Below are 21944 nucleotides of genomic sequence, written 5' to 3' on the forward strand. Positions count from 1 at the left end.
CATCCACACCGTGCGTTCTGCTATTCTTAGGGTTCGCTGGGCCGTAGGCTTCCGAAACATTCGTGCTGCAATGTTTGATATGACACGCGACTGTCCTTCTAACATAAAGGGGGGACTACGTCTATGGCAACCTCGAGGCGAATTATTCAAGACCACCAACTTTCGCAAGAATGACTTGACTAAGGCGACACAACTTTTCTCTGCAGGTCGCTGGGTTTTTGGTCTCGCTGTTCGTGTCATCACTCCTTCTCAACGCTATAATTGAGGTCGAACTTCACATCTGCCGCGCTGCTACCACGTCCTGGGTACGATCCATGTGGTCAACTTGGTAATGCTCGCACAGGGCCTTACTCGTCCTTGACACGGTAACCAAAAGCATCAGCTCTAGGCGCTCAAAAGAAGTCTAGCCTCGCCCAAGCGACTCTGGTCTTCAAGCTAGGCGATAAGTCCCGCCCTCAGCTGAACAACAAGCATATAAACACAAAACATCTCAAGCTCACTACCAACACACGTAGGTGTCAATCACCATCCTCCTCAACTCCCAAACCTCACCAAGATGTCCCTAACCCAACCCCACCCACTCACCTCCACCCCCTCCCCCCTCACAACCCTCCTCCCGCACCTGACCCCCTCCCAACTCGCCTCCCTCCCCTACCCACCAACCCTCTACCCCGGCGCGCGCGATGTCCCCACCTCCTACGGCCCCATGCGCGTCTACGAATGGGGTCCCCCAACCGGCCGCAAAATAATGCTCGTCCACGGCGACGCCACCTGCTCGCCACTCTGGGCCCGCATCGCGAACCGGCTCGTCGAGCAAGGGTGCAGGGTCATCGTCTTCGGTAAGCGCACATCCTGAGCTCTCCTTTTCTGCGGGAGTGATTGCTCATCGGTGGTGGGAACAGACCTCTGGGGCCGCGGCTACACTTCCTCCCCCGACGCGCCGCACGACGCCCGCTTGCTGGCGCTGCAGCTGCTTTTCGCCGCCTCGTCGTCGCCGCTGCCGTGGTGCGCGGACCGCTTTAGTATTGTCGGGTTCTCGCTGGGCGGCGCCGTGAGCATGGATTTCGCGGCGGCGTTTCCGCAGTTCGTGCGCGGCGTGGCGTTGCTGGCGCCGGTGGGGTTGTTGAGGGGGTTGCCGGGGTCGTATGAGGAGTTGCGGCGGGCTGGGAGGGATGGGGAGATGGGCGAGGAGGAGCTGAGGGGGCTGTTGAGAGGTGTGTTGGGCGTTGGAGGGGAGGAAGCGGCGGATGAGGTGGTGAAGAATGCGGATGCTGTTGTCAAGTGGCAGTTTGAGGAGCATGAGGGGTTTGCGAGGAGCTTTGTTAGTACGTTGGTGTGTGGGCCCTTGCAAGGACAGGAGGAGGTTTGGAGGAGGGCTTGTGGAGAGTTGGAGGAGAGGCGGCGGGAAAGGGGTGGGAGGGAGAGGATGGTGGTTGTCTGTGGCGATGAGGACTGGGTGGTGCCTGCGGAGCATGTGAGGGAGGATTTGAGGGGGATGATGGACGAGGACGGATTTGTGTTCAAGACTGTGAAGGGTGGGCATGGGTTTCCGTTGGATGAGATGGCTTGCGAGCAGGTTGTCAAAGCACTTGTCGCCGAGTGGGAGCTTTGATGTCCCTGATGTCATGAAGATGGAACTCGATACAAGTCGCTGTCGAGTTAGAAGACTTCTCAACCAAATAGTGTGGACGTATGGCGTAAACTGTGGCCTTTGGCATTGGCTGATTCCACTGCTTTTTCAAGACACTACGCATACGAAGCTACAAACGTGATTCTCGCCAGCGCCGCCTAGCAACACTTGAAAGAGGAATAACAAAAAGCAATGTACTAAGTTATCTTAGGCACCATAGAAATCATGTTGCACGATTAAGGGCAGTGTTTGGAGAGAACGTGAGAAAAAAGATTCTGAACAGGAGCGAATCGATCAAAACGGGTTAAACATTCGTTCAAGTGAAGGTCTGCAAGTCCGAACACAAATCAGACAAAATAACACTTCGTGTTCAAACCACCAATCATTCTACCCAAGCCCTCCACGGCCAACAACCTCTGCAGCTAGCCGTGAAGCTAGCCGTGAATAGGCGCCTCACTTCGTCTTCTCCACAAACTCGTGGCCCTCCGCACCAGAGTCTGACTTCTGCTCCATGCCGCTGTCGTCGCCAGTGAGTAGAGCAGTGAGCCCGATCTCCCTCTCGATCCTCTCCTTACGAGCCTGGTCTTCAGCGGCGAAGCGCGCGTCGCCGGAGCCGAAAATCTCGTCCATCTCTTCGAGGGTGCGACCTTTGGTTTCGGGGACCTAGTGGGGACGAAGTTAGACTTGCAGAGCGGCGACAAAGGGTCAATGGTGGGACTTACGAGGAAGTAAACCCAGATCACGCCGATGGTGGTGATGACGCCGAAGAAGATGAAGGCGCCGAATTGCGAGGTCTCGATGAAGTCGGATGTCGACATGGCGACGGCGAACTGTGGTCTCTTAGAATTCGCAGGCAACAGAGGTGTCAAAAGCAGCGGTCACTTACGTTGTTGAGCCAGTTGGAGCTACCACCAATACTGACACCCTTGGCACGCAGGCCGAGAGGGAAGACTTCGGAGATGATGATCCATGCAACCGGTCCCCACCTGTTGAAGTCAGCAATCATGCCGTTGCTGTTGTTTGGGCTTTTGACTTACGAGTAACCGAAGTGGATGGCGTACAGCCAGATGAAGACGACGGCAGTCCAGGCCGCACCCTGGTTGTTTTCCCAGTTGTCCTTGTACGCGCCAGTAATACCAGCGACGATGAAGTGGGAAATCGCCATGCCGAGACCTCCAACGATGAGAATTGTCTTACGGCCGAAACGATCGACGAAGAGGACGGCAGGGATGGTGGCGAGGAACATGACAACGCCGACCACACCGGTGGCAAGAAGAGAGATGGTACCGCCAGTCAGACCGACACCCTCGAAGACGAAGGGGGCGTAGTAGAGAATCGCGTTCACCTGGGATTAATGTCAGTCACGAATGGAGTGATCGGGCTGTAAGACGAAGTTGACATACGCCGTTCCATTGTTGGAAGACCATGGTGAGGACGGCAACGATGGTGCGCTTGAACATCGACTTGTTTGTGACGAGAGACATGTAGTCGTTGAGTCCGATCATGAAGTTGCTCTTGAAGCTGCCATCCTGGTACTGGGGGAACTTCTCGATAGAACGCTGACGCTCGAACTCTCGCAGGGCCTTGATTTCGAGGAACTCAACGCGGACTCTGATGTCGTCGATGCTAGTGCTGCGAAGGCGCGCCAGAGTAGCGAGGCACTCCTCTTCACGGCCTCTGTTCATCAAGTGACGAGGGCTTTGAGGCATGAAAGCGATCATGCCGACCGCGAGAATGGTGGAGGGCAGAAGTTGGATGCAAATAGGAATCAGCCACGCCGAGTCGCTGAGCGCTGGGTCGGTCAAGTTCTCCGGATCCGAACCAGTGCCACCGAGGAAGTTAGTGCCGTATCCGATCCAGTAAGAGACCATGATACCAAAGGTGATGGCAAGCTGCTGCAGAGCAACCAGAGCACCGCGGACCTCAGGAGGAGCAAGCTCAGCGTTGTACAGCGGGACCAGCATACTGAAGGCACCGACACCGATACCAGTGACGAATCGTCCGGCGAGAATGTATGCTTGGTCCTTGAGGTTGGCTTGGACGATCACACCCGCAGTGAAAACGACACAGGCGATCACAACGGTGACCCTACGTCCCACTGCATCGGCAAGCCAGCCGTTGATCAAGACACCGATCCAAGCTCCGAGCTCCAGGATAGCCGTGAGAAGACCTCTGGCAGTACCGGAACTGTTGCTGTACCAAGGTTCCATCTTTTCAATTGTTAGCATGATGTGTCGCGATCTCGACAGTGAATGCATCATGGCTTACGTAGCGTGTGAAGGCGGTCATGGTCAAGATCTGACCGAACATGCCCTGGTTGTCTACATAGGTCGTTAGCTGAATGCGACGTGTCCCGACGTGCGCAGGATGACTTACATCCATAGACGAAACCACCAAGAGCTGCGAAAGTCGCAATCGCAGAAGTCTTGCCATTGCTGATAATACCTGTCTATTGTAAGCGGACCGGCCATTTTACAGCTTTGCAGAGAAGTCGTTACCTTTCATGCCGGTGGGACCAGCGAATCTAGCTCGCTGGGCCGAGAGGCCCTCGCCGCCGACAGGTGCCATAGTCGATGGTGATGTTTCGAAAAGGCAATGGATATGGAGCAAGCATTCAGACTGCAGGCTCCCGGAACTGGAAGGTTATGTAGGGCTCGCTCATCCCCATGCTGCTCCACCAGGATGGGTCAGCATGGGTCAGTAGATGAGTCGCCTAGACCCGAAGCTTCTTAGCATGAGGGGAGAAGGATGCGGCAGCTCGCATGGTCAGGCAATTTGGTAGGCTGTGAAAGCTGGGAGGCTCTCTCGGCTCGCGGAAGCACTCATTCAGGCTGAATTGGAGGGTGATGAATGCCACGCCTGACGCCGAGACGCGGCTTGGAACGAACGGCATGTCGCGGCAAGTCACGGGATGTAAGCTTTCAGCTCACGTGTTGGTACCTCGACGTGGTTAATAGCCGTGAAGGAAGGGAGCTCTTTTGCCTGAAAAGCCAAGAGTGGCGAGAGACGGATTGTGAGTGGTATGTATCGCGGTTGAGGATGGGTTTTTGATGCCGTGTGGAAACGAAGCTTTCCGAAGCCTGGGGTGTGGAGACTGGAGACTGGAGACTGGAGACTGGAGATTGGAGATTGGAGATTGCGGAGGCTCGCGTGGCCGTCTGTCCCACCACTATGTGGGACTTGGCCAGAACGCCACTCGCTGCAGTGGCGATCGCCTGAGCATGCTCCCTTGATGACTCGTTTTGTTGCCACAGCTTATGCGAAAAATCGTAAGAGGCTCTTTTCTACTAGAGTCTAAAATTGGCGTGCCATCTCCTTCTCAAGACCGCGGAAATCCAACTCTCTTCGGAGAGACATCAGTTTCGAGCTAAGTCGGTGTGCTCATATCTGAGGAACCCGTCACAGAGCTGGTGCGCTATGAAAATTTAGAAAAGCGATGATGTCAAATGGTGCATTGATATCTCATTTATGTAATCGAGCGATGCACTGTATACTTCCGCTTTCATATTGTTTGTATGACTGGCGAATTGACGCGTTATGCAGTGCAATGCTTGTGCTGTTGGGTCCTAGCCACGGCGTATTGCCTACAGTGGTCTTCTGCCTTACGACGCATTTCGAAGCTATCCACCGTTTCATCCGCTCTTCTTCTTCGCAGGGAAGATCTTGCCACTCAGGTCGAAAACGGGCAACGGGCACGGAATCTGGACGGCTTCACAGACTTCGAGGATCGCGAGGTACCTTTTCAGGATCGAGTCAGCATCGCTAATACCTCCATGTAAAACAAACTTGGGGTCTGTCAAGCAACTTACCATCCACAGACCAGACCGATGAAACCAAATCCGCCTCCTATCTTGAGCAGCTTCAGAATGTGTGCCTCGTCGGCTGCGGTGGTAGCCGTCGGGATGGCAGCATCTGCTGCCGCAATGAAAGCGAACAGCATGCAAAGACCGAAGAACAGGGCGACGAATAGTGCGTTAACTCGGAGTGTGCCGATCATGATGACGAAACTGACCATGCACCTATATCAAAAATGTCAGCAGTCGGCCAAGTCGAGCCATCGTAAGCCGTATTTACATAGTGATGTTGTGGAAGCATTGCGACGAATTGTACGGCGCGCCGGTAGCTCCGCCCTCTTCAGCGAACGCCGACGTGATCTGGTGCATCGGGTCCTGGTTGTAGGCCAAGGAGCCCCAGTGGGTTCCATAGATGATGAAGACCGCGAAAGGGAATGCTGATCAGCTGTCAGCCCTCTTGTCCGATCCTTTACCATAGTAAGGTCGATCCTACTGTTGCCGAGAATGAATTCTCCAATGCCTGCAATCACCATTGCGATCGATCCGAGAAAATAGTAATCGGCGCTAATTCCGACGAGAGAGTAAGGTGGGACGGCGCCTTGGAATTGACACAAGATGAGGATCGTGGATGTGTATGGAATAAGGAAGCCGATGAGGCCGAGCAGACTAGGGTTGGCTGGAGTGTATTGTCAGGAATGCATGGCTCTGATATCGATACTCTGATGCATACCGAAACGCTTCGCCAGGTCACCACGCTGTGGTTTCGAAGGCTGGAAGAACAGGCGCTCATATTGTTCGTTGGAAAGCGTGATCGATGTATTCTCGCGAGCGAGTGGTCCACCGTCGACGTGCATAGCACTTTCGAGATCGGGGGTAGCGTAATCCTTCTCAGCCATCATGAGCAAACCACGTGTTGAGTAATCTTTCAGACAACGAAATCACAGCGAACAGTTGAGATGAGTGATCGGAGTTTCTGCATGTTCTCCTACCCTCGTACATGTAATGGATCACTCTAGGCATTTTAGCTTTTCCCCGCTTTGTGGAGAAACGTTGCTCCCCACGTTAACACCGGGGTTGTCCAGGACAGAAGGGCGTCTGGAAACAACGATTGACGCGTTGATTGCTCAGGATGTGGTCTTGTACGAGCCTCCTGCCTCATTGAGACAAGCTTTGAGGGCTGAAGGTTAACACACGTGGCGCTAGCCACCCGCCTGTCAAGCATCCTCGGCTATAGCCAAGTTATGGAGCCAATTTCAGGAGGCGTCCCGAGGTAAGAGGCAAAAAAGTCCTCGCAAATGTGGTTCCCCGCGGACTTTTCGGTGGTTTATCGCGCGGCCGGCTTTCCCAGTCGGGATCACTGAGGATCCGTGCCGCTTTTTTCGGGGTCTTGGATACATAACGACACGATTCGGCTTCGGGATTCCCCAACCTACGAGTCTTGGGGGTGCATAATACCCCGGCTCGGTGACGAAGGCGTGAAGCATGTAGAGCTGTGACCGGGGCTGTACACGCCTCTGACATCTTTGCCAAGTCCAGGACACAGCCTTCGGAATCCAGTAGTCTTCCTGCGCGAGCCCGCGGAGACAAGCCAAGCAAGACTATCGTCGTGAACTGGTTCGATCCGTTGCAAGGATTGATACAGAACTTGATGATCGCTAAATCCGATTCCTGTGGAACTGCATTGTCCTACTCAGAACTGACGCACCAGTTTTGACACCTCGGCTCCGTGCTGATGGCGGGCACTGCGGTCTGCCCAACTCGTCTATGTTTAGTTCATGGTTTGGGTCACATGAAAACATTGCCGAACGCGTCACCCAATCCTCTCTCGACAAGATAAGCCTCCAGGGCCTTCATGTCGCTGCGATTCGCCCTTTCCCCTCGTCGTTCACCAACCGTCTCAGTTATCTCCGACATATCGGTGAACGCTCTAGTGAGAGTCGGTTCTGCCTCTCTGTATCGTTCGCTGACCTTCTTGTGCTGAGAAGGAATGTCACCCCAGCTGTCCGTCTTGATGAACTTCATAAAATCATCAATGGCGACCGAGCCTCCTTCAAGACAGAGAATGCCAGGTTTGCCGGCCATCAAGAAGCCCGTCAAGCCGTATGTTGGCGCGAAGTTGACCAGGTCATCTCGCTTCGCACGCGTGCTGATGGAGGGAAAGTAGAACCAGGCTCGTACTATCGGAGCGTCCTTATCAAAGAGCTCATTCGTCTCTAGAGGGGCTCCGTTCGACTTCACGGCGAGCTGAGACGCCGCTTCTTTGACGTGCTCTATGACCGTCAGGATGTCTTCCTCCGGTAGATCCGAGTTTAGCTGCGCAACTTGACTCTTGCTAAGCCATGATGGCTGCTGCAGTCTCGATTTTATCGATGGCGGATCCAACTCCAGTGCTCCCTCGTGCACCAGTGGTACCGAAAGGCTGAGCTGCAGAAGCTTTGCATCGCTTCCAAGATTGCTGTCTATGTCGGATAGGTCCAGGTTGAGCAAGATGCTTATGCAGGGATCCGAAGTCTCGGGAAACGCTTCTGCGTCACCATCGCACCAGCTCCGCAGCGCGTCAACTTGGGCCATGGCGCTGGAGTCCATGGATATCGCGTCATCGGGCGCGTACATGGCCATCAGTAAATCGATCTGGCCCAGCTGCATTGCCATTAGGTCTTTGGGTAAGACATTTTTACGCTTCAAGTCTGAGAGCATCCTTGACACGTCAAAATTGACACAATGCTTCGATCAAGCCAATTTTTGCCTTTCCCCGACCGGCACAGCAATAGAGCTACGATTGGACCACAAAGATAGAGCAATGGTGAGATGTAGAAATGCGAGTCCGCTTGAGGAAGACTTGAAGGCTGCTCGGCCGAGATTGGCCCGACTCACGCGCATGCCCTCGCTCTTTCACCTGCATGGCTGCTAAAAATCTGATACCAGGTATATATAAGACACTTTTCATCACGAAAAATTCTTTCAGCGCAATGTAGTCTCATGAATTTCACGGGCAGTTCTTAAGATCGCTATGACAAGGCTCTCCAGAACGTTGTCGGATGTCTGCTTTCGTTGCAGCTACGTGCTGCCGGAGAGAATCTCCGACTTCACACTGTCAACATTACTCTGACTATCGACTCTGCTAATTGATTAAAACGTTTCAGAGCAAGCAAGAATAGGAGGAAGTGTCTCAATGATGCTAATCTATATTCTAAGCATTGAACTTTTCTATACAACAATCGGCCTTCACTCGACCTTCACACGCTTGCCCCAAGTCAGCGCGCCCAGCTGGTCTTTGCTAGCTTCAACAAATCTGCACGACCGCATCGTCCGCCACAGCGCGGTGTAGAACGGCGTGTCGTCGACGATGTACCTGTCGCCAAGGACCGGCTTGATCGCCTCCGTGGCTTCCTCGGCGTGGTAGAATGGGATGCGACTGGAGCGGGAATGTTAGCTGGCGTTTCACTTTCAAGAGTTGGGTTGCGAGTGCTTACGTGAAGAGGTGGTGCACGACGTGGCAGTCGATGATGCCGTGGAAGAGGTACTTCCCGACGAAGCCGTAGGGGCGGTCGATGGTGTTGAGCGCGCCCTCGGTGAAGGTCCAAGAGTCAGCTTCGAAGTGAAGCGTGGATTCGTGCGTGTGGTGCAGGTAGGTGATCGCCACTGGTAGGTTTTCTGTCAGCTCATGTTCTCGCGGATCTTCAATGGGGATCGATAACATACCAAGCCAGTTGTTCACCCAGAGATACGGCACGACGTAAAGCAAAAGCACATTCTGCACGCCAACGTATCTGCTCAGGACATACAGCGCAGACAGCGTAAGGCAGAGGCCAATGTCGGACAACAGGACGAAAAGCTGCTCTCTGGCGGTAAAGACCTTGCTCGTGGGGTCGTAGTGGCTGCGCGCGAACATTGACTTCGGAAGACCGCGCGGCGCGCTCTTCTCGCCACCGCTGGCGTAAAAGAACATGTAAGCGGGCCAGCCGAGGAGCTGGTGGGCCAGGAGCTCAACGACCGTGTACAGCGGGGCATCCTCCATGTGCTCGAGAAGGCCCAGGGCCCTGGAGATCATGCTGGCCTCGTTCGTGCGGCTCGGGACAAAGGCGGTGTCCTTCTCCATGTGGTTCGTGTACCTGTGGTGGCGGGCGTGGCTGAACTTCCAGGAGAAATACGGGACCAGCAGCATGCTGTGCATCATCCAGCCGAGGACATCGCACACGACGCGGTTGGCAAAGAGGGCGCCGTGCCCGCACTCATGGGCCAGGATCCAGATGCCGGTGCCAACGAGGCCTTGCACGTAGCCGTAAGTCGCCCAGAGAGCATAGCGAAGCAGTGTTGACTGCACACCGGGGATGTGGGTGTACGCAACGTAGCCCAACGTCCCAGCCAGTGCCAAGTCAAAGACGATGTGAGACCCTGAGCGGAGGGTCGAAGGCTGGAAGCAGTGATCCGGGATCGCTTTGCGAATCTGCCCAAGGGTAGGGGCTGGGGTAGCAGGCTTTGACATTGTTGCGGGAATACGTCAAGCCACAATCAACAGGTGTGAGATGAGAAGGGACTGGCAAACCGGAATGTATCGCAGCAGACTAGAAGACCCGAAGAAAACAGCAAGAACGAAGGGAAGTCAAGGCTACCTTACAAAACAAGGGGCCCAACGCACGTCCCCGTGGGCGAAAGAACCCGTGGACTACATGGCGGTCACATATAACGTTGAATGGAAGGTGCGGCGCCAAGGGCGTCCTCTGGCGCCGCACGGTTGAGGGAAAAGGAACAACATGGGTCTTCGAGAGCATCCAGGCTCGCGAGGCCAGGCCGTGCCCTAGGCAGACGGCAGTGACATGCTGATAGCCGCAAGTGCGATTGAGATATTCCGACGCCCAGCACCAAGAGCAAAGCAAGGGACGGGAGGGAGGCATCGCCAATGGCCAGTCTCGCACAGGACACGCGGTGATAGCAGGCGAGGCAGGGCAAAATAACCACCAAGCCTCAAAAGCTCAACAGCAGCCCGCGCCGATATGATTGCAGTACCTGGGGCTCCGTCTAAGAGTCCCGCGCAGGGTCTGCACTGTGGATCGGTGGACCTGCAGATCAAAGCGGTTTGACAGATAATGCCTGCCGCTAAGGCCCTGGCGCCTCATGGCGGGCTACACGTGTCGGTAACGTGCACTTTACCCAGTGCGCTTACGCGACTGCCGGCTGACACGCTGGTGCTGAGATCCATGCGGTCGGTGAACAAAGCTTTCTGCACGCAGCACTTGCAGCATAGAATCCTCGCTTTGCTCGCGAGATATGCAGGTCGTCTCATTTCTCCTTGAATGCGGCTCGCCGAAAGTCGGCATTTCATCGTGTTATTTCTGCTAGCGTGAAACCCAAACGCCGCAGCGGGCGATTGCATTGCGCACAGAGGGCGCCCGACAACATGAAATTCGGTGCAGCGTCTGAAATATCGGTGTAAAATGTCGATTTACCTAGGATACGCTTTGAAGATATCTCGGAGGAAGATGTACCCTGGCCATAACTGCTAGATGATCCCCTTCGTCAAAACAAGGGTTGACCCTCTTGCAAGTTGGTAGTTGGAGCGAGTTTAGAGGACAATAAGTCATCTTCGTAGGTAGAAATTCCAGAACGTCTGGTGTCATCGGACTCTTGCAAATACTGTACATATCCTAGATATTACATAGCCTACATGGCCAGCCATTCCCTCACATAGATGATCATCATCTTCCATCAGCGCCGACAAACCCAGCGAACCCAGGCTTCTCCATCAACCTAGCCTTCTGCGACCTATGAAAAATCCGCGTCTGACTCGATCGCAGCAAATGCCCTCTATTAAACCTGCGCGGCCTGAACCTCAGCCTCCCAGCGTAAACATACCGCCTGACCTCGTCGTCCGTCGCCCACCCACCCCAAACCGGCACGCTCTCAATTAGCGCCGCCACTTCCTCGACAACCGCCTTCGGCGCCAGTGCCATGAAGCGCAGCAGGTGCCGCTTGTGCGCAGGGAGATTGGGCGCAGCTTCATCGGCAGCGATCAGCTGGGCGGAGGCTGCTTCGCCGCGCGCGCGCGCCCGCCAGCTGCGCTCGAGGAAGACGCGGACGGCGACGAGGGCGCGGCGCATGACGTGCGCGCCGTTGCGCGTGCCGTCCGCGCTCTGCTGCAGTTCGTCCTGGTGCTCGACCATCCAGCGCACGGTGTCGCGTATTTTCGTGTGCGCGCCGAGCCAGCCCAGAGCGCGGACGTAGGCGTGCAGAACCGCGGGCTCGGGAGCGACGAGTAGGCGAGGCAGGCCTGGGAGGTCGGCGAAGTCGGCCGGGGACGAGGAGCTCAGGGGGTGCTCGCTGCGGCAGTCGACGGGCGAGTGTTCGCCGACGAGGAGCTTGAAGCGCTGCTCGAGGGCGTGCTGCGGCCTTTGGTTGAGAATTGTTTTGGCTTCGACGACGGCTAGAGGCTGCTTTGTGGGCGGGGGGAGCGAGGAGGCTTGATCGCGTATGAGGACGCTCCAGCAGCCTCTGGCTACGTTCTCCGTGATGCGGCAGATTGCCAAGAGACCAGAAGCGTCCAGGTCGACGTACTTGCGCCCTGCAAGCTTGAGGACTTGCGAAGCCAACCGGTAGGCGAGAATCTTGTTCAAAGCCAGCTTTGGCTTTCTCTTGGTGCTGGGACTGAGCGTGCGACCAGGCTCGACGAGATGCATTTTCTGATAGGATCTGGGCCGAGCTAGGGCGTGAAGCACGCTGTTGTATGCAGGCAAGTATGGTGTGTTCCGTTGTTTCAACTGCCACACGGCTTGAACCAAGCTGTGCTGGATATTGAACCGCTCGTCAGCTAATTTACGACTTGGTGCAAGCAAATCCAAATGTCGGTGCTCTCGGCCACCATAAGCAGGCGATATGACGTTGGGAGAAGTAGAGAGGAGGTTGATGTAGGCCTCAAAGAGGACTTTGGGGACGGCATCGTGATCCACGGCAGGGCTGAGCGCAACCAGCTTCTGGAATTCCGGATATTGTTCCTGAGCATATCTCAGGTATCTGACACCTTCGGTAAGCGAAGACGCTGTCGAAATCAAGAAAGCAACGCATCGGTGGTCTATCTCAACGTCTTTGCTTCTCAGGTAGAGAAAAAACTTCAGCGTGGTTGGTGGATCCGTTCTCGTGTAGGTGTAAAGATGCGTTGATGGTGGGAGCGGCGCAACTTCTTTACCATCGCCGGGAAACACCCTTCCGTTGACAGTGTTGTGCTTCTCCAGACGCCTAGGCCATGACGACACCTCCTGTCGTGTCCGCCGTTCCTCTTCGTGAAGTTTTTCAAACACCGCCAGCAGAATTTCTTGATCAGGCGGCAGATCTGTGTCTTCGAACGCCAGGTAACAAGCCCAAGCCTCTTGCACGGTACGCGTAGTCTTGATTCTGGCAACCCACAGAGCGGCCTCGAATTTCGATTCGTGCACTTTGTTGGGCATTAATGAGCGGGTCTGAACAGTTGGGGTGCCGTCGATGTCCCAGCCTGTGTACAAGAGCGCAATTTGCTCCCATTCTTTAGGCTCATAGCCTGCCTCCCGCATTCTTTGTAGCGTTTCTCCAGCTCTGGAAATGCCTTGCTCAGGGCCTATTTCGGTGTCCATACTCGTCCGATCTTCCTTCCAAGGCGGCCAAGATAGAGCTTTTAGTTCTGCCCATAATTGTTCGGAGTCCGTTTTTCTTTGTGCCAGCTGTAATCGAATAACAGCCCGATAGCCTTCGCGATTGATTTGCAGGGGTGGTTCGTGTTCCGCCATGGCGGCTAAGATGGGAATGAGGGCTTGCTGTTGGTGGTGTGCGTTCTTGAAGGGCGCAACTGTGGTCGGTTCGGAGATGAGGAGCATGGCTTTGTTCATGAGGAAAGTGACGGCTGTCATCGATGCCTGTCCTCCGTTCTCATGGTTGGGCGAGACGCCTGGCAAGAAGCGAACAAAGTGGTTTGCAATGGATGGTAAAGTGCTAGGAGAGACTTGACGTGCGTGACGTGTCAGACGATTGAACAGAATGAAGACTTGGTCAGGTGCAACCACTTGTCCAGAAGCCTCAGATATCTCGAGCTTCTCCCAGGCAATCGCAACGAGCATGCGCAATGCATTTGCCGCGATGTTTGGCCGTCGAAGGAGGTAGGAGTAGACGGGCAGCGGCACCGATTGTGCGCCATGGCTGGCCAGACGTTCAGAAAGAGTGGTAGCCGCCGTGACTGAATCAGGTTCGGTCACAATGGAGGCCCAGATTTCGACGTCGGACAGATTGTAACCTCTCGCTGAGAGAAATTGCTCCTCGGACGGAGTGAGGCGGAATCTGTGTAACTGGTCTGATTGCAGGGGCTCAGCAATGGTCCTGCGATGCCGGAGGAAGCGCGCGACAATCGTCAAAACCGTCGGTGTCGTCTTCTCAGGCTCAGCCAATGTGGGAATGTAGTCCTCGCTATGCCTGCTCTTGTTCTCCGCATATCTTCGCTTGCCATGTTGATCCCTGACATTGAAATGGTTAGGACGCCTCCTCCCGGTAGACGCCCTGGGAGCGATGTCCAACCGGCCCTGCTGTCTCAATTCATCGCCCAGGTAATCAGTCTTGGTTCGTTTATTGAGCTGACGGCGGCTGATTGTTCGTTCGACATTCTCATCGTCTGGTGCGGACTCGGCACCGCGACCGAATAGGAGAGCGTCCAGCCAGTAGCTCCTGATGCCTCGTGTTGCATCGATATGACCTCGAGCGGTCGGTGCATATATCCTACTTGCAGCTCCAAGTGGCAGACTGCTCGATGTGCAGCGAGTATGGCTAAGGTCAGCGGCGGGAGAGCGCAAAGAAACCAACACAGAGCGCAGCTGATGGCCCAGCGGGGTCAACGGTCCATGTGGCATGCATCCAATGTTTTGCGGGCGCTTGCAATGGGCGGAGGGGAATGTTTGGCTGCGCTGCTCCAGACACTTTTGGGATTTGAGAGCCGCGGCCGGGAGACAGTCGCCGGTGCCAGCTCGCCGGCTCGCTCGTGATTGGCCGGCTGGCCTGCATGCCTTAGGATTTGCGCGCAAGGCAGAGCGAGGGCAGGTTAGGGCAACCACCTTCACTCTGCGACATTGCTATTGCTCCCTCGCTACGCCTTTGGTCCGAGCATATCCCTCCGCCAAAATCACCAAAGCAATTATCGCACGCTGCATTCAGATCGCGTGGCTGCCGTCCACGCGCGTCCCTCGCGCTCGTCGCTGCACCACTTGACACGAGCGCGCCAGCGCGTCTCCATCCCCGAACCCAATCTCCATCCCACCTTCTGCGCGACAGCAGACGAAAACAATCCAGATCATGGCTCCCGCCACGAATGGCGCGCAGACGCCGCCAGTCGCCGTGCAAGAGCTCCCTGCCGAAGCATCGGCCAACAAACGCAAGCGCGAGAATGGCGAACCCAGCGCTCACGAGACCTCTAGCCCTGCGGACTTGTCGCGAGCACAGAACGACATCCTTGAGGTTATCCAAAAGTATATTGCCTGAGAGCGACTGCGTCAACAATCGCTAACCATGCAGCAGATACGATACGGAGCCGTCAATACTAAGCCACCCTTTCGTCGACGCGCATTCTACCGGGCCAGCACACAAAAAGCGAAGGCAATCCCACTCTGGCGACGATAAAAAGACGACCATTGCCGAGAAGCTGCGCGGCTCTGCCTACCCGACCTTGTCGCAAATCAAAACCGACGTCGCCCATGTCAGCAAAGAGCTTACCAGCGCCATCCGCTCGTCTGAGAAGGAGGACTCGCAGAATACCGGGCGACTGTCAGTGGATGACCTGAAGCGCATTCAGCGCATTGCCGCGCTTGAGCACTTGGTGAAGGAGATGGTCGACCGCGAAGATGTCCATCCCAAGGTCCATGCGACTGGAAATGGCGAAGTCAAGCAAGAGCCAGAACTCCTTGCAAATGGTATTGCAGACCACGCTGAAGCCAGGAACGGCACTGTTCTCACTTTGTTCGGAAATGCGCCTCATCCAAGGCAACTGTTTTCGAGCATGCAACAGTCTCAGGATGGCAAAGATACAGGCATCAAAGTGGAATTGCCCATAGAAGAGATGGGCCTGCCAAACGGACTTACCGCGACTCAGATTATGCCCTCAGGTGCCAGCGATTCAAAGAATGGCCCAACTTTCGAAGAGGCGTTCCCCGCGCCTTACTCTTTGCCATCCATGCATCCACCGAAAGGGCACAAACGTTCCGCACCAAGGGACACAACCCTCACCTGGGAATTCAAAGATCCTGTATCTCGAGGGAGTAAGCGAGGTGGCTACACTACTCAGAGCCTCCCTACAGCTGACTGGCTCGGATACGGCGGCGTCGACCCAGCATACGGATTCTATTCTCCTCAAGAAAAGCGGAAACAGCGTGATCGCGCCCTCAGCGGTGGCGAGAGTATGCAGACTGCTCCCACCAAGGCACAGGCCGAAGCCGAATTGCAAAAGCAGGAAGAGGCGCTGTTCAGGCGTGCCTTTTCCAGCTTTGCGCCTTCCACTGACAACACCAAGTCCTTGGTTCCAGCACAGACCAAGGCCATGATATGGTTTAGCAAACTTGGCGATCGCAGATTCAATGAAGTGTTTGCGGACGACGCTGCCTTGGCCAGCGAGACTACAACGAGTGACTTTGCTCTTGACCCTGCTCTGACGGAAACCGAGACCAAGGAGGAGGATTTCAGCAATGTCATCGAGCAACTGGATAGTCTTCCGGACGAAGGCTTCTCGGAACCCGAATTGGACAAGACAGATCCGGAAGTTGTGCTGCGACAGATTTCCGAACTTCTCGAAACCCTCGCATCGCAGCAACGCATTCGCAACGCTGTCATTCCACCGACGACGTCCACCTCCAGAACACCTATCAGCCCTGCTCCAACATTAGCATCGAAGATTGGCAAGCCGGATTCTCCCGCTGAAGATGAGCTGGACACATACAACAAACTTCGCCATGAGATTGCATACCTCGCCCTTCAGCTGCCGCCTTATGCCGTTGCAAAATTGGACGGCAACCAGCTCGAAGATCTTGGTGTGTCGAAGCTGCTTCCTTTCGAGGCCAGTGATTACCAAGGTGTACTGGAGGAAGACCAAGTTGCGCGGACCATCAAGCAGACAGCCGCCGCAACGGCCGCAGCCACTGCGTCTCTCACTCGACCTACGTCGTCGGCTACTGGTCAGCACTACAGCAGCTCTGCTCGGACACCCGCAATTGGACAGGCTGCGAATACACGATATGGTCAATCGGCCGCAGTCCCCGGACGCACTCCCGCCACTGCGCCTACATACCAGCGCTCCACCAGCAGCCAATCGAATGTGTACAATACCCCTTCCGCCGCTCCGAGACAATCATATGCCCAACCAAACCAGTACTCCCGACCCGCAGGTCCTCAACAACCCGCGTACGGCCAGGCCAACGTGCAGCAACAGCACCAGCAATACTACAACCAGGCTCGCCCCCAGGCCGCTCCAGCAGGGTACGGCAGCTACGGCCAGAGCTACGGCCAAGGCACTCCCCAAAACCAACAACGCGCCAGCTTCTCCAGCACCCCCTCCCTGCAGCAATTCCAGCAGCGTTCTCAGGCGCAGACCGCCAACCAGAACGCCGCCGCCTACCAGACCAACGCCGCCGCCCAGGCGCAAATGCAGAGCCCCTACAAGCGCACCGCCTCCCCCGCCATGCAGCCCATGTACGCCGGTGGCACGCCCCAGCCGGGCCAGCAGCGTCCCACGTACCCTGGCGCGCCCGTTCAGCAGCAGCAGCAGCAGCCTCCTGCGCAGTATGCTCAGCAGCCCGGGTCGGGGAGGGCTACGCCCAATTTCCCGTCGCAGCCCCCCACGCCTGTTAATGGCATGTCGAGGGCGCAGCCGCCTGCGAGAGCTGCGAGTGGGACGCCGCAGCCGCCGCAGCAGCAGCAGCAGCAGGTGCAGCAACCGAACGGGCATGCGTGAGGTTATGTGTAGCTGCAGGTAGCGGACAGCATCAGGTGCGCAAGGCGCAAGAACAGAGACAGGGACCCTGTCGGGGCTCGACCATTGCGACCAGCACAGTCAGCCAGTTCTAGTGACTAGGCACGACTCTTGCTGTGATAGTCGGCTTTCCCATCGGGGGCCACTATCAGCCCCTCGGTAACCCTTTAAATTGGCGACATGAGGCGAGTGGCCAAATGCATGGGCATGTAGTGTCCGGGGTCGAAAACTCTGCACCGGGCCACGAGTCGCCGCAACAGAGAGAGCAAGGAGTAAAGACATAGCACTTCCAAAACAAAGCTGGCGAGATGTTTGAGGTGAAGACTACAGAAAGTAGTCCGTCGACCGCGCCTCACCCGTCCGATGCGTGTAAAGCGACGTCGAGGATCATCATTCAGTGCAGTAGCAGAACAGCGGCTCGACCGCTTAATATCAATCAATTCGCTCGAAGAAAGCATGCAATTCCCGTTTCCACCTACTGCCCCATTGTTTTCTCTCTTTCCTGCCGCCAAAGGAAGTGAAGTTGTGGGTCTGCGACCGCTTAGCCTCACCGCTTTGAGCACGTATGCACCCAGCACGACAACACCATCGACGTTGCTAAACGAAGGAGGGCAAGCAATTGTTGGCACAAGCGGTGAAATGAAGAAATATCCACGATCGCTGCAAGGAAAAAGGAAGTGCTAGTGAAATGTGCTGGACGAGAACGGCTGCTGAGGGGAGAAAACACGGATGAAAAAGTTACTCTGAAGTCGGGACGAGCGCGAGTGCGGACCGGAAACACTGAATAAGGGCGGTAGTGTTGTGATTGGAGCAACAGCATGATGTTTAGACTGGAATGACGGAAAATAAACGTCTTCTCGACCGTTCTGATTCATATCAAATCAATCATCAGCAGACAGGTATACAGTAGTCTCAAGATGCGTGCAAAACAAAAACCAGCGCTTTAGCTCGCGGGATAAGGTAATTAAGCCCTCACTGCCCAACCAACCTCCCAACCGCCTCCCCAACCTCCCTCGGATCCTCAAAAACGTGCCAAAGCCCCCTCTCCAACCCCTCAAAAGCCCTCTCAAACCTCGCCTCCCCATTTTTCTTCTCCTCGTCCATCCCCGCGATCCCCTTCACCTTCCGCACGAAAATCGCCCCCACCCAGCCGGGGAACTTGCGCGCGCACGCCCCGTACGCCTCCGGGTCCGACTGCGTCGAGTCGCCGATGAGGATCACCTTCTTGCGCGGCAGCCACGAGTGAACCTTCTCGATGCGGTCGGATTTGTATTCCTCCGTCCCCTGGCTGAGGGAGGAGATGAGACCGCCCAGGTTCTGCCAGGAGGCGTCGCGGAGGATGAGCGGGCCGGAGGGGAAGTGCTGGGAGCGGAAGGCGCGGAGGAACGGGTAGAGGTTGTAGGGGCTGGCGGAGAGGTAGACGAAGGCCGGGTCGTTGAGTTTGCGGGTTAGGTCGGCGTAGAGTTCGGGCATGCCGGGGACGGGGAGGGGCTGCTCGACGCAGAAGGTGTTGTGCAGGATGCCGAGGGGGGAGGTTGTCTGGGTGATTTTGATCGTGTCGTCGATGTCGCTTATGATGGCCCAGCCGGTGGGTTCGGTGAGGTGGGTTACGCTTTCGAGGCCGAAGGGAGGGGGGAGGTTGGTGGCTGTTGTTTGGATTTGGGGCAAGGAGGGTCTGCTAGACGTCAGCATGTCGATGGGGAAGTGGTTTTGGAGGCGGTCGTTGCTCACTCGAAACCAAGTTCGCGAACATCGTCGCTGTAGCCACTCTGATTGCTCGGCCCAAGCTTGAGCGTCTCCTTGCCATCGACCGTCACTTCCAGCGTGCGGTTCGGCAGAACCTGGTCCACGAACGGCTGCAAGCGTCTAGCGATGCGTTTCTGCAATTCCTCGTCGTCCGGATTCAGATCAAGGGAGTCCGCGATTATGGCGACAGCTCGGCTGACGTCCTTACCCGTGCCCTTGATGAAGTAGCACGCGACGAACTCGGCTTTCCATTTCTCACCCTCGCGGAAAGCAGTGTTGTCGAGGATCCAGACGTTGTGCAAGGCCGGATCGACGGGCTTGGGCTTTTCCCAGCTGTAGGCTCACGCGTTAATATCAGTTAGCGACTTCCGTAATGGCGACTTACGGAAATGTGATGGGAAAGCGATCGAACAGGTCCGGAAGCCACGAGGTGAGCTCCTCGGGGACATCAGGGGACCACGGAGAGGAACGGTGGATGTTCCCGGCGTGGAGGATGTCGACCGTCGCCCTGCGAGCTTGAGAGGTGATCTCGCGGAAGAAGGCCATTCTTGCAAACTTCACTAGCGAGGCCAGGATGCGGTGCTATGCGTGAGAGAAAGAAGGGAGCGGTCAAAGACTTTAGGGTTGGGCGAGTCGGCCGAAACGCGACCTGGACGTGCGGTTTGATATAGAGCAGACGGCGAGACGACGAGCACGTGGCCAGGGTCGTCGGCGACGTTGTCTGAGACGAAGACGCAGCAGGCCTCGTCTTCAAACAAGAGTGACGGCCTGCCGAGAGGAGACAGAGCAGGCTAACACCAACCCCCCCGGCAGCGCTGCCCAGGAACTAGGAACTCGCAGGCGCATGTGGCCTTGTCTGTTGCATGCGGTGGTGGGCGCCTGCAGCAGCGGCGGGTGATCACCAAGCCACAACCGGCAGTCATCTTGCCAATCTGGTGCGGCCAGTCTGTCGATCCTCAGGCCATCCGTGCTGCTGGTGTCGAGAGAGAAATCCGACGTCGCGTAGAGGTATACCACATGCTATCAAGCGCAGATGTGAGTCGTGCATGAGATGCGACAATGGTGGACGTCTGAGTGATCGAGAACGACGGAGATCGAGAGCGCGATGATGCCGCTTCCTGACATCCACCACGCTAGCGGAGCCACGGCTACGTCAGAGCAACATACTCCAGAATGATGTATCGATTCATGCAAGAAATGTTCGGCGTCGATTGTAGATTGTAGAATCCATAGACCCCAAAAAATCAATCAAAACAAATCAGCGACTAAACCATCGCCATGCCCACCCCCACCGCCTCCCGCATCGCCATCATCGGCGCCGGCTCAGTCGGTTCGACCATCGCCTACACGCTGCTGACGAACCCCATCGCCAGCGAGATCCTGCTCGTCGACCCGAAAGAGGAGATCCGCGACGCCCAGGTCCAGGACCTCAGCGACGCGACCTACCACGGCAACACGAGCACGCAGGTGCGCGCGGGCACGCACGCCGAGGCAGGGCAGTGCGATGTCATTGTTGTCACAGCGGGGGCGAAGCAGAAGAAAGGTAAGTATTTACTTGGTGCACTATGATTTTCGATAAAGGCCTTTCGACCGGGATCTACAATCAACAGAAGAAACCCCTATCCCTAACCACCTGCCAGGCGAATCCCGCACCGACCTCATCGGCCGCAACCAATCGATCCTGCGCAGCGTGATCACCGACATGCAGCCCTTCAAGCCCGAGGCCATCCTGCTCCTCGTCGCCAACCCCGTCGACGTCCTGGCCTACTTCGCGCTGCAGTACTCCGGCCTGCCGGCCAACCAGGTCATCGGCAGCGGGACCTTCCTAGACTCGGCGCGGCTGCGCGGCGCGCTGGCGACGAAGGCGGGCGTCGCGGCCAGCTCGATCGATGCGTTTGTGCTGGGGGAGCATGGGGAGTCGCAGATTGTGAGTACGAACGCTTTATTTTGTGGGTTTTGGGGTTGGCAGAAAGGCTGATTGTTGTGGCAGGTCGCGTGGTCTAGCGCTTGTATCGCTGGTATTCCTCTGCACGTTTTCCCGGCGACCCGTTCGCTTGACCGGGAGGCGATGGCGACGGAGACGAAGCAGAAGGCGTCGGCGCTGATCGAGTCGAAGGGTTCGACGGAGTTCGGTATCGGTAGCGTGACGGCGAGTATTTGCAGGTCGATCTTGTTTGATCAGAAGGTTGTGCGGCCGGTGAGCATATACGTTGACGAGCTGAAAGTCTGCCTGAGCAAGACTGTTGTGCTTGGGAGGAAGGGTGTCGAAGAGATTGTGGAGTTGCCGCTCAGCGACGAGGAGTCTGGTGCTCTGGAGAGCTCTGCGAAGCAGCTTAGGGAGGTGATCGAGGAGGCTGAGAAGCAGAGTTCTTGATTGGCTAGAGGATAGCCTCTGAAAACAAAGAACCATTTCAATCATCGGGATACTCGTCTCGCATATTGCTCACGAAAGTCTTCTGCTCATCGTCCCAGCGCTTGAAATAACGGCCCGCCAAATCAGTCAAATTCTCCGACGGTTGGTCGGAGAGAATGGTGATGTTTTCTTCCGCAACATAGCGAACGCTTTTGTCATCGGCACTGTCCTCAAGATTAGCAAATGTCCAAGGGACACTATAAGAATTGCGAGTACTTACACGACATTGTAAAAGGGCTGCTCCCTACCCTTAGGCAGATCGTCCACTCTCATCTGATGAATCCAGCGGTCCTCCGCACCACAGCGAACATCCCATCCGATGATGAAGCCCTCATATCCATAGCGCCTATGTTGAAATTGCTGGCCGATCTTGTAGCTTACGTGCGCGGTACTCGGTCC

General features: G+C 56.0%; 9 protein-coding genes across 9 annotated transcripts; 3 read left to right on the forward strand and 6 right to left on the reverse strand.

The window, feature by feature from the left end:
* Positions 1-556: 556 nt before the first annotated feature.
* WHR41_07840 (uncharacterized protein) lies at positions 557-1612 on the forward strand (the record flags this gene model as incomplete). Its single annotated transcript, XM_069376444.1, has 2 exons — positions 557-839; positions 903-1612. The coding sequence occupies 2 exons, from the start codon at positions 557-559 to the stop codon at positions 1610-1612; spliced, it is 993 nt and encodes a 330-aa protein (XP_069226386.1).
* Positions 1613-1920: 308 nt separating this feature from the next.
* On the reverse strand, positions 1921-4321 carry WHR41_07841 (uncharacterized protein). Its single transcript, XM_069376445.1, has 8 exons — positions 4129-4321; positions 4007-4075; positions 3899-3951; positions 3034-3840; positions 2668-2975; positions 2517-2616; positions 2353-2460; positions 1921-2293 (listed from the first exon to the last, which is right to left on the reverse strand). Exons 1-8 carry the CDS (start codon positions 4196-4198, stop codon positions 2084-2086), a joined length of 1725 nt encoding a protein of 574 aa, XP_069226385.1. The 5' UTR covers positions 4199-4321; the 3' UTR covers positions 1921-2083.
* A 756-nt stretch (positions 4322-5077) lies between these two features.
* Positions 5078-7014, reverse strand: WHR41_07842 (uncharacterized protein). The gene is made up of 5 exons (XM_069376446.1): positions 6155-7014; positions 5918-6100; positions 5705-5861; positions 5440-5649; positions 5078-5368 (listed from the first exon to the last, which is right to left on the reverse strand). Exons 1-5 carry the CDS (start codon positions 6321-6323, stop codon positions 5263-5265), a joined length of 825 nt encoding a protein of 274 aa, XP_069226384.1. The 5' UTR covers positions 6324-7014; the 3' UTR covers positions 5078-5262.
* A 195-nt stretch (positions 7015-7209) lies between these two features.
* On the reverse strand, positions 7210-8121 carry WHR41_07843 (uncharacterized protein; the record flags this gene model as incomplete). The annotated part of the gene is made up of 1 exon (XM_069376447.1): positions 7210-8121. One exon carries the CDS (start codon positions 8119-8121, stop codon positions 7210-7212), a length of 912 nt encoding a protein of 303 aa, XP_069226383.1.
* Positions 8122-8649: 528 nt separating this feature from the next.
* Positions 8650-9910, reverse strand: WHR41_07844 (uncharacterized protein; the record flags this gene model as incomplete). The annotated part of the gene is made up of 3 exons (XM_069376448.1): positions 8650-8839; positions 8898-9066; positions 9127-9910. 3 exons carry the CDS (start codon positions 9908-9910, stop codon positions 8650-8652), a joined length of 1143 nt encoding a protein of 380 aa, XP_069226382.1.
* Positions 9911-11120: 1210 nt separating this feature from the next.
* WHR41_07845 (uncharacterized protein) lies at positions 11121-14285 on the reverse strand (the record flags this gene model as incomplete). The annotated part of the gene is made up of 1 exon (XM_069376449.1): positions 11121-14285. One exon carries the CDS (start codon positions 14283-14285, stop codon positions 11121-11123), a length of 3165 nt encoding a protein of 1054 aa, XP_069226381.1.
* A 213-nt stretch (positions 14286-14498) lies between these two features.
* Positions 14499-17368, forward strand: WHR41_07846 (uncharacterized protein; the record flags this gene model as incomplete). Its single annotated transcript, XM_069376450.1, has 2 exons — positions 14499-14897; positions 14947-17368. The coding sequence occupies exons 1-2, from the start codon at positions 14725-14727 to the stop codon at positions 17366-17368; spliced, it is 2595 nt and encodes an 864-aa protein (XP_069226380.1). The 5' UTR covers positions 14499-14724.
* Positions 17369-18100: 732 nt separating this feature from the next.
* WHR41_07847 (uncharacterized protein) lies at positions 18101-20257 on the reverse strand. Its single transcript, XM_069376451.1, has 3 exons — positions 19518-20257; positions 19118-19465; positions 18101-19061 (listed from the first exon to the last, which is right to left on the reverse strand). Exons 1-3 carry the CDS (start codon positions 19676-19678, stop codon positions 18359-18361), a joined length of 1212 nt encoding a protein of 403 aa, XP_069226379.1. The 5' UTR covers positions 19679-20257; the 3' UTR covers positions 18101-18358.
* WHR41_07848 (uncharacterized protein) lies at positions 20200-21558 on the forward strand. Its single transcript, XM_069376452.1, has 3 exons — positions 20200-20675; positions 20773-21059; positions 21123-21558. The coding sequence occupies exons 1-3, from the start codon at positions 20411-20413 to the stop codon at positions 21504-21506; spliced, it is 936 nt and encodes a 311-aa protein (XP_069226378.1). The 5' UTR covers positions 20200-20410; the 3' UTR covers positions 21507-21558.
* Positions 21559-21944: the final 386 nt, after the last annotated feature.

Source organism: Cladosporium halotolerans (genome assembly GCF_011745625.1).
Source record: "Cladosporium halotolerans strain TM138-S3 chromosome Unknown Sca37, whole genome shotgun sequence".
NCBI classification, from domain to species: Eukaryota; Fungi; Ascomycota; class Dothideomycetes; order Cladosporiales; family Cladosporiaceae; genus Cladosporium; species Cladosporium halotolerans.

Bases quoted from the DNA above. Each gene is read 5' to 3' on its own strand.
- WHR41_07841 (XM_069376445.1), bottom strand. From the start codon at position 4,198: ATGGCACCTGTCGGCGGCGAGGGCCTCTCGGCCCAGCGAGCTAGATTC. The intron at 3,841-3,898 runs GTAAGCCATGAT...ACAATTGAAAAG, and splicing joins TGACCGCCTTCACACGCTAC to ATGGAACCTTGGTACAGCAA. The intron at 2,617-2,667 runs GTAAGTCAAAAG...TGACTTCAACAG, and splicing joins GCCATCCACTTCGGTTACTC to GTGGGGACCGGTTGCATGGA.
- WHR41_07842 (XM_069376446.1), bottom strand. From the start codon at position 6,323: ATGATGGCTGAGAAGGATTACGCTACCCCCGATCTCGAAAGTGCTATG. The intron at 6,101-6,154 runs GTATGCATCAGA...AATACACTCCAG, and splicing joins TGACCTGGCGAAGCGTTTCG to CCAACCCTAGTCTGCTCGGC. The intron at 5,862-5,917 runs GTAGGATCGACC...ACAGCTGATCAG, and splicing joins AGAATTCATTCTCGGCAACA to CATTCCCTTTCGCGGTCTTC.
- WHR41_07847 (XM_069376451.1), bottom strand. From the start codon at position 19,678: ATGGCCTTCTTCCGCGAGATCACCTCTCAAGCTCGCAGGGCGACGGTC. The intron at 19,466-19,517 runs GTAAGTCGCCAT...GTGAGCCTACAG, and splicing joins CGCTTTCCCATCACATTTCC to CTGGGAAAAGCCCAAGCCCG. The intron at 19,062-19,117 runs GTGAGCAACGAC...GACGTCTAGCAG, and splicing joins GTTCGCGAACTTGGTTTCGA to ACCCTCCTTGCCCCAAATCC.
- WHR41_07848 (XM_069376452.1), top strand. From the start codon at position 20,411: ATGCCCACCCCCACCGCCTCCCGCATCGCCATCATCGGCGCCGGCTCA. The intron at 20,676-20,772 runs GTAAGTATTTAC...ACCACCTGCCAG, and splicing joins GGGGGCGAAGCAGAAGAAAG to GCGAATCCCGCACCGACCTC. The intron at 21,060-21,122 runs GTGAGTACGAAC...TTGTTGTGGCAG, and splicing joins AGCATGGGGAGTCGCAGATT to GTCGCGTGGTCTAGCGCTTG.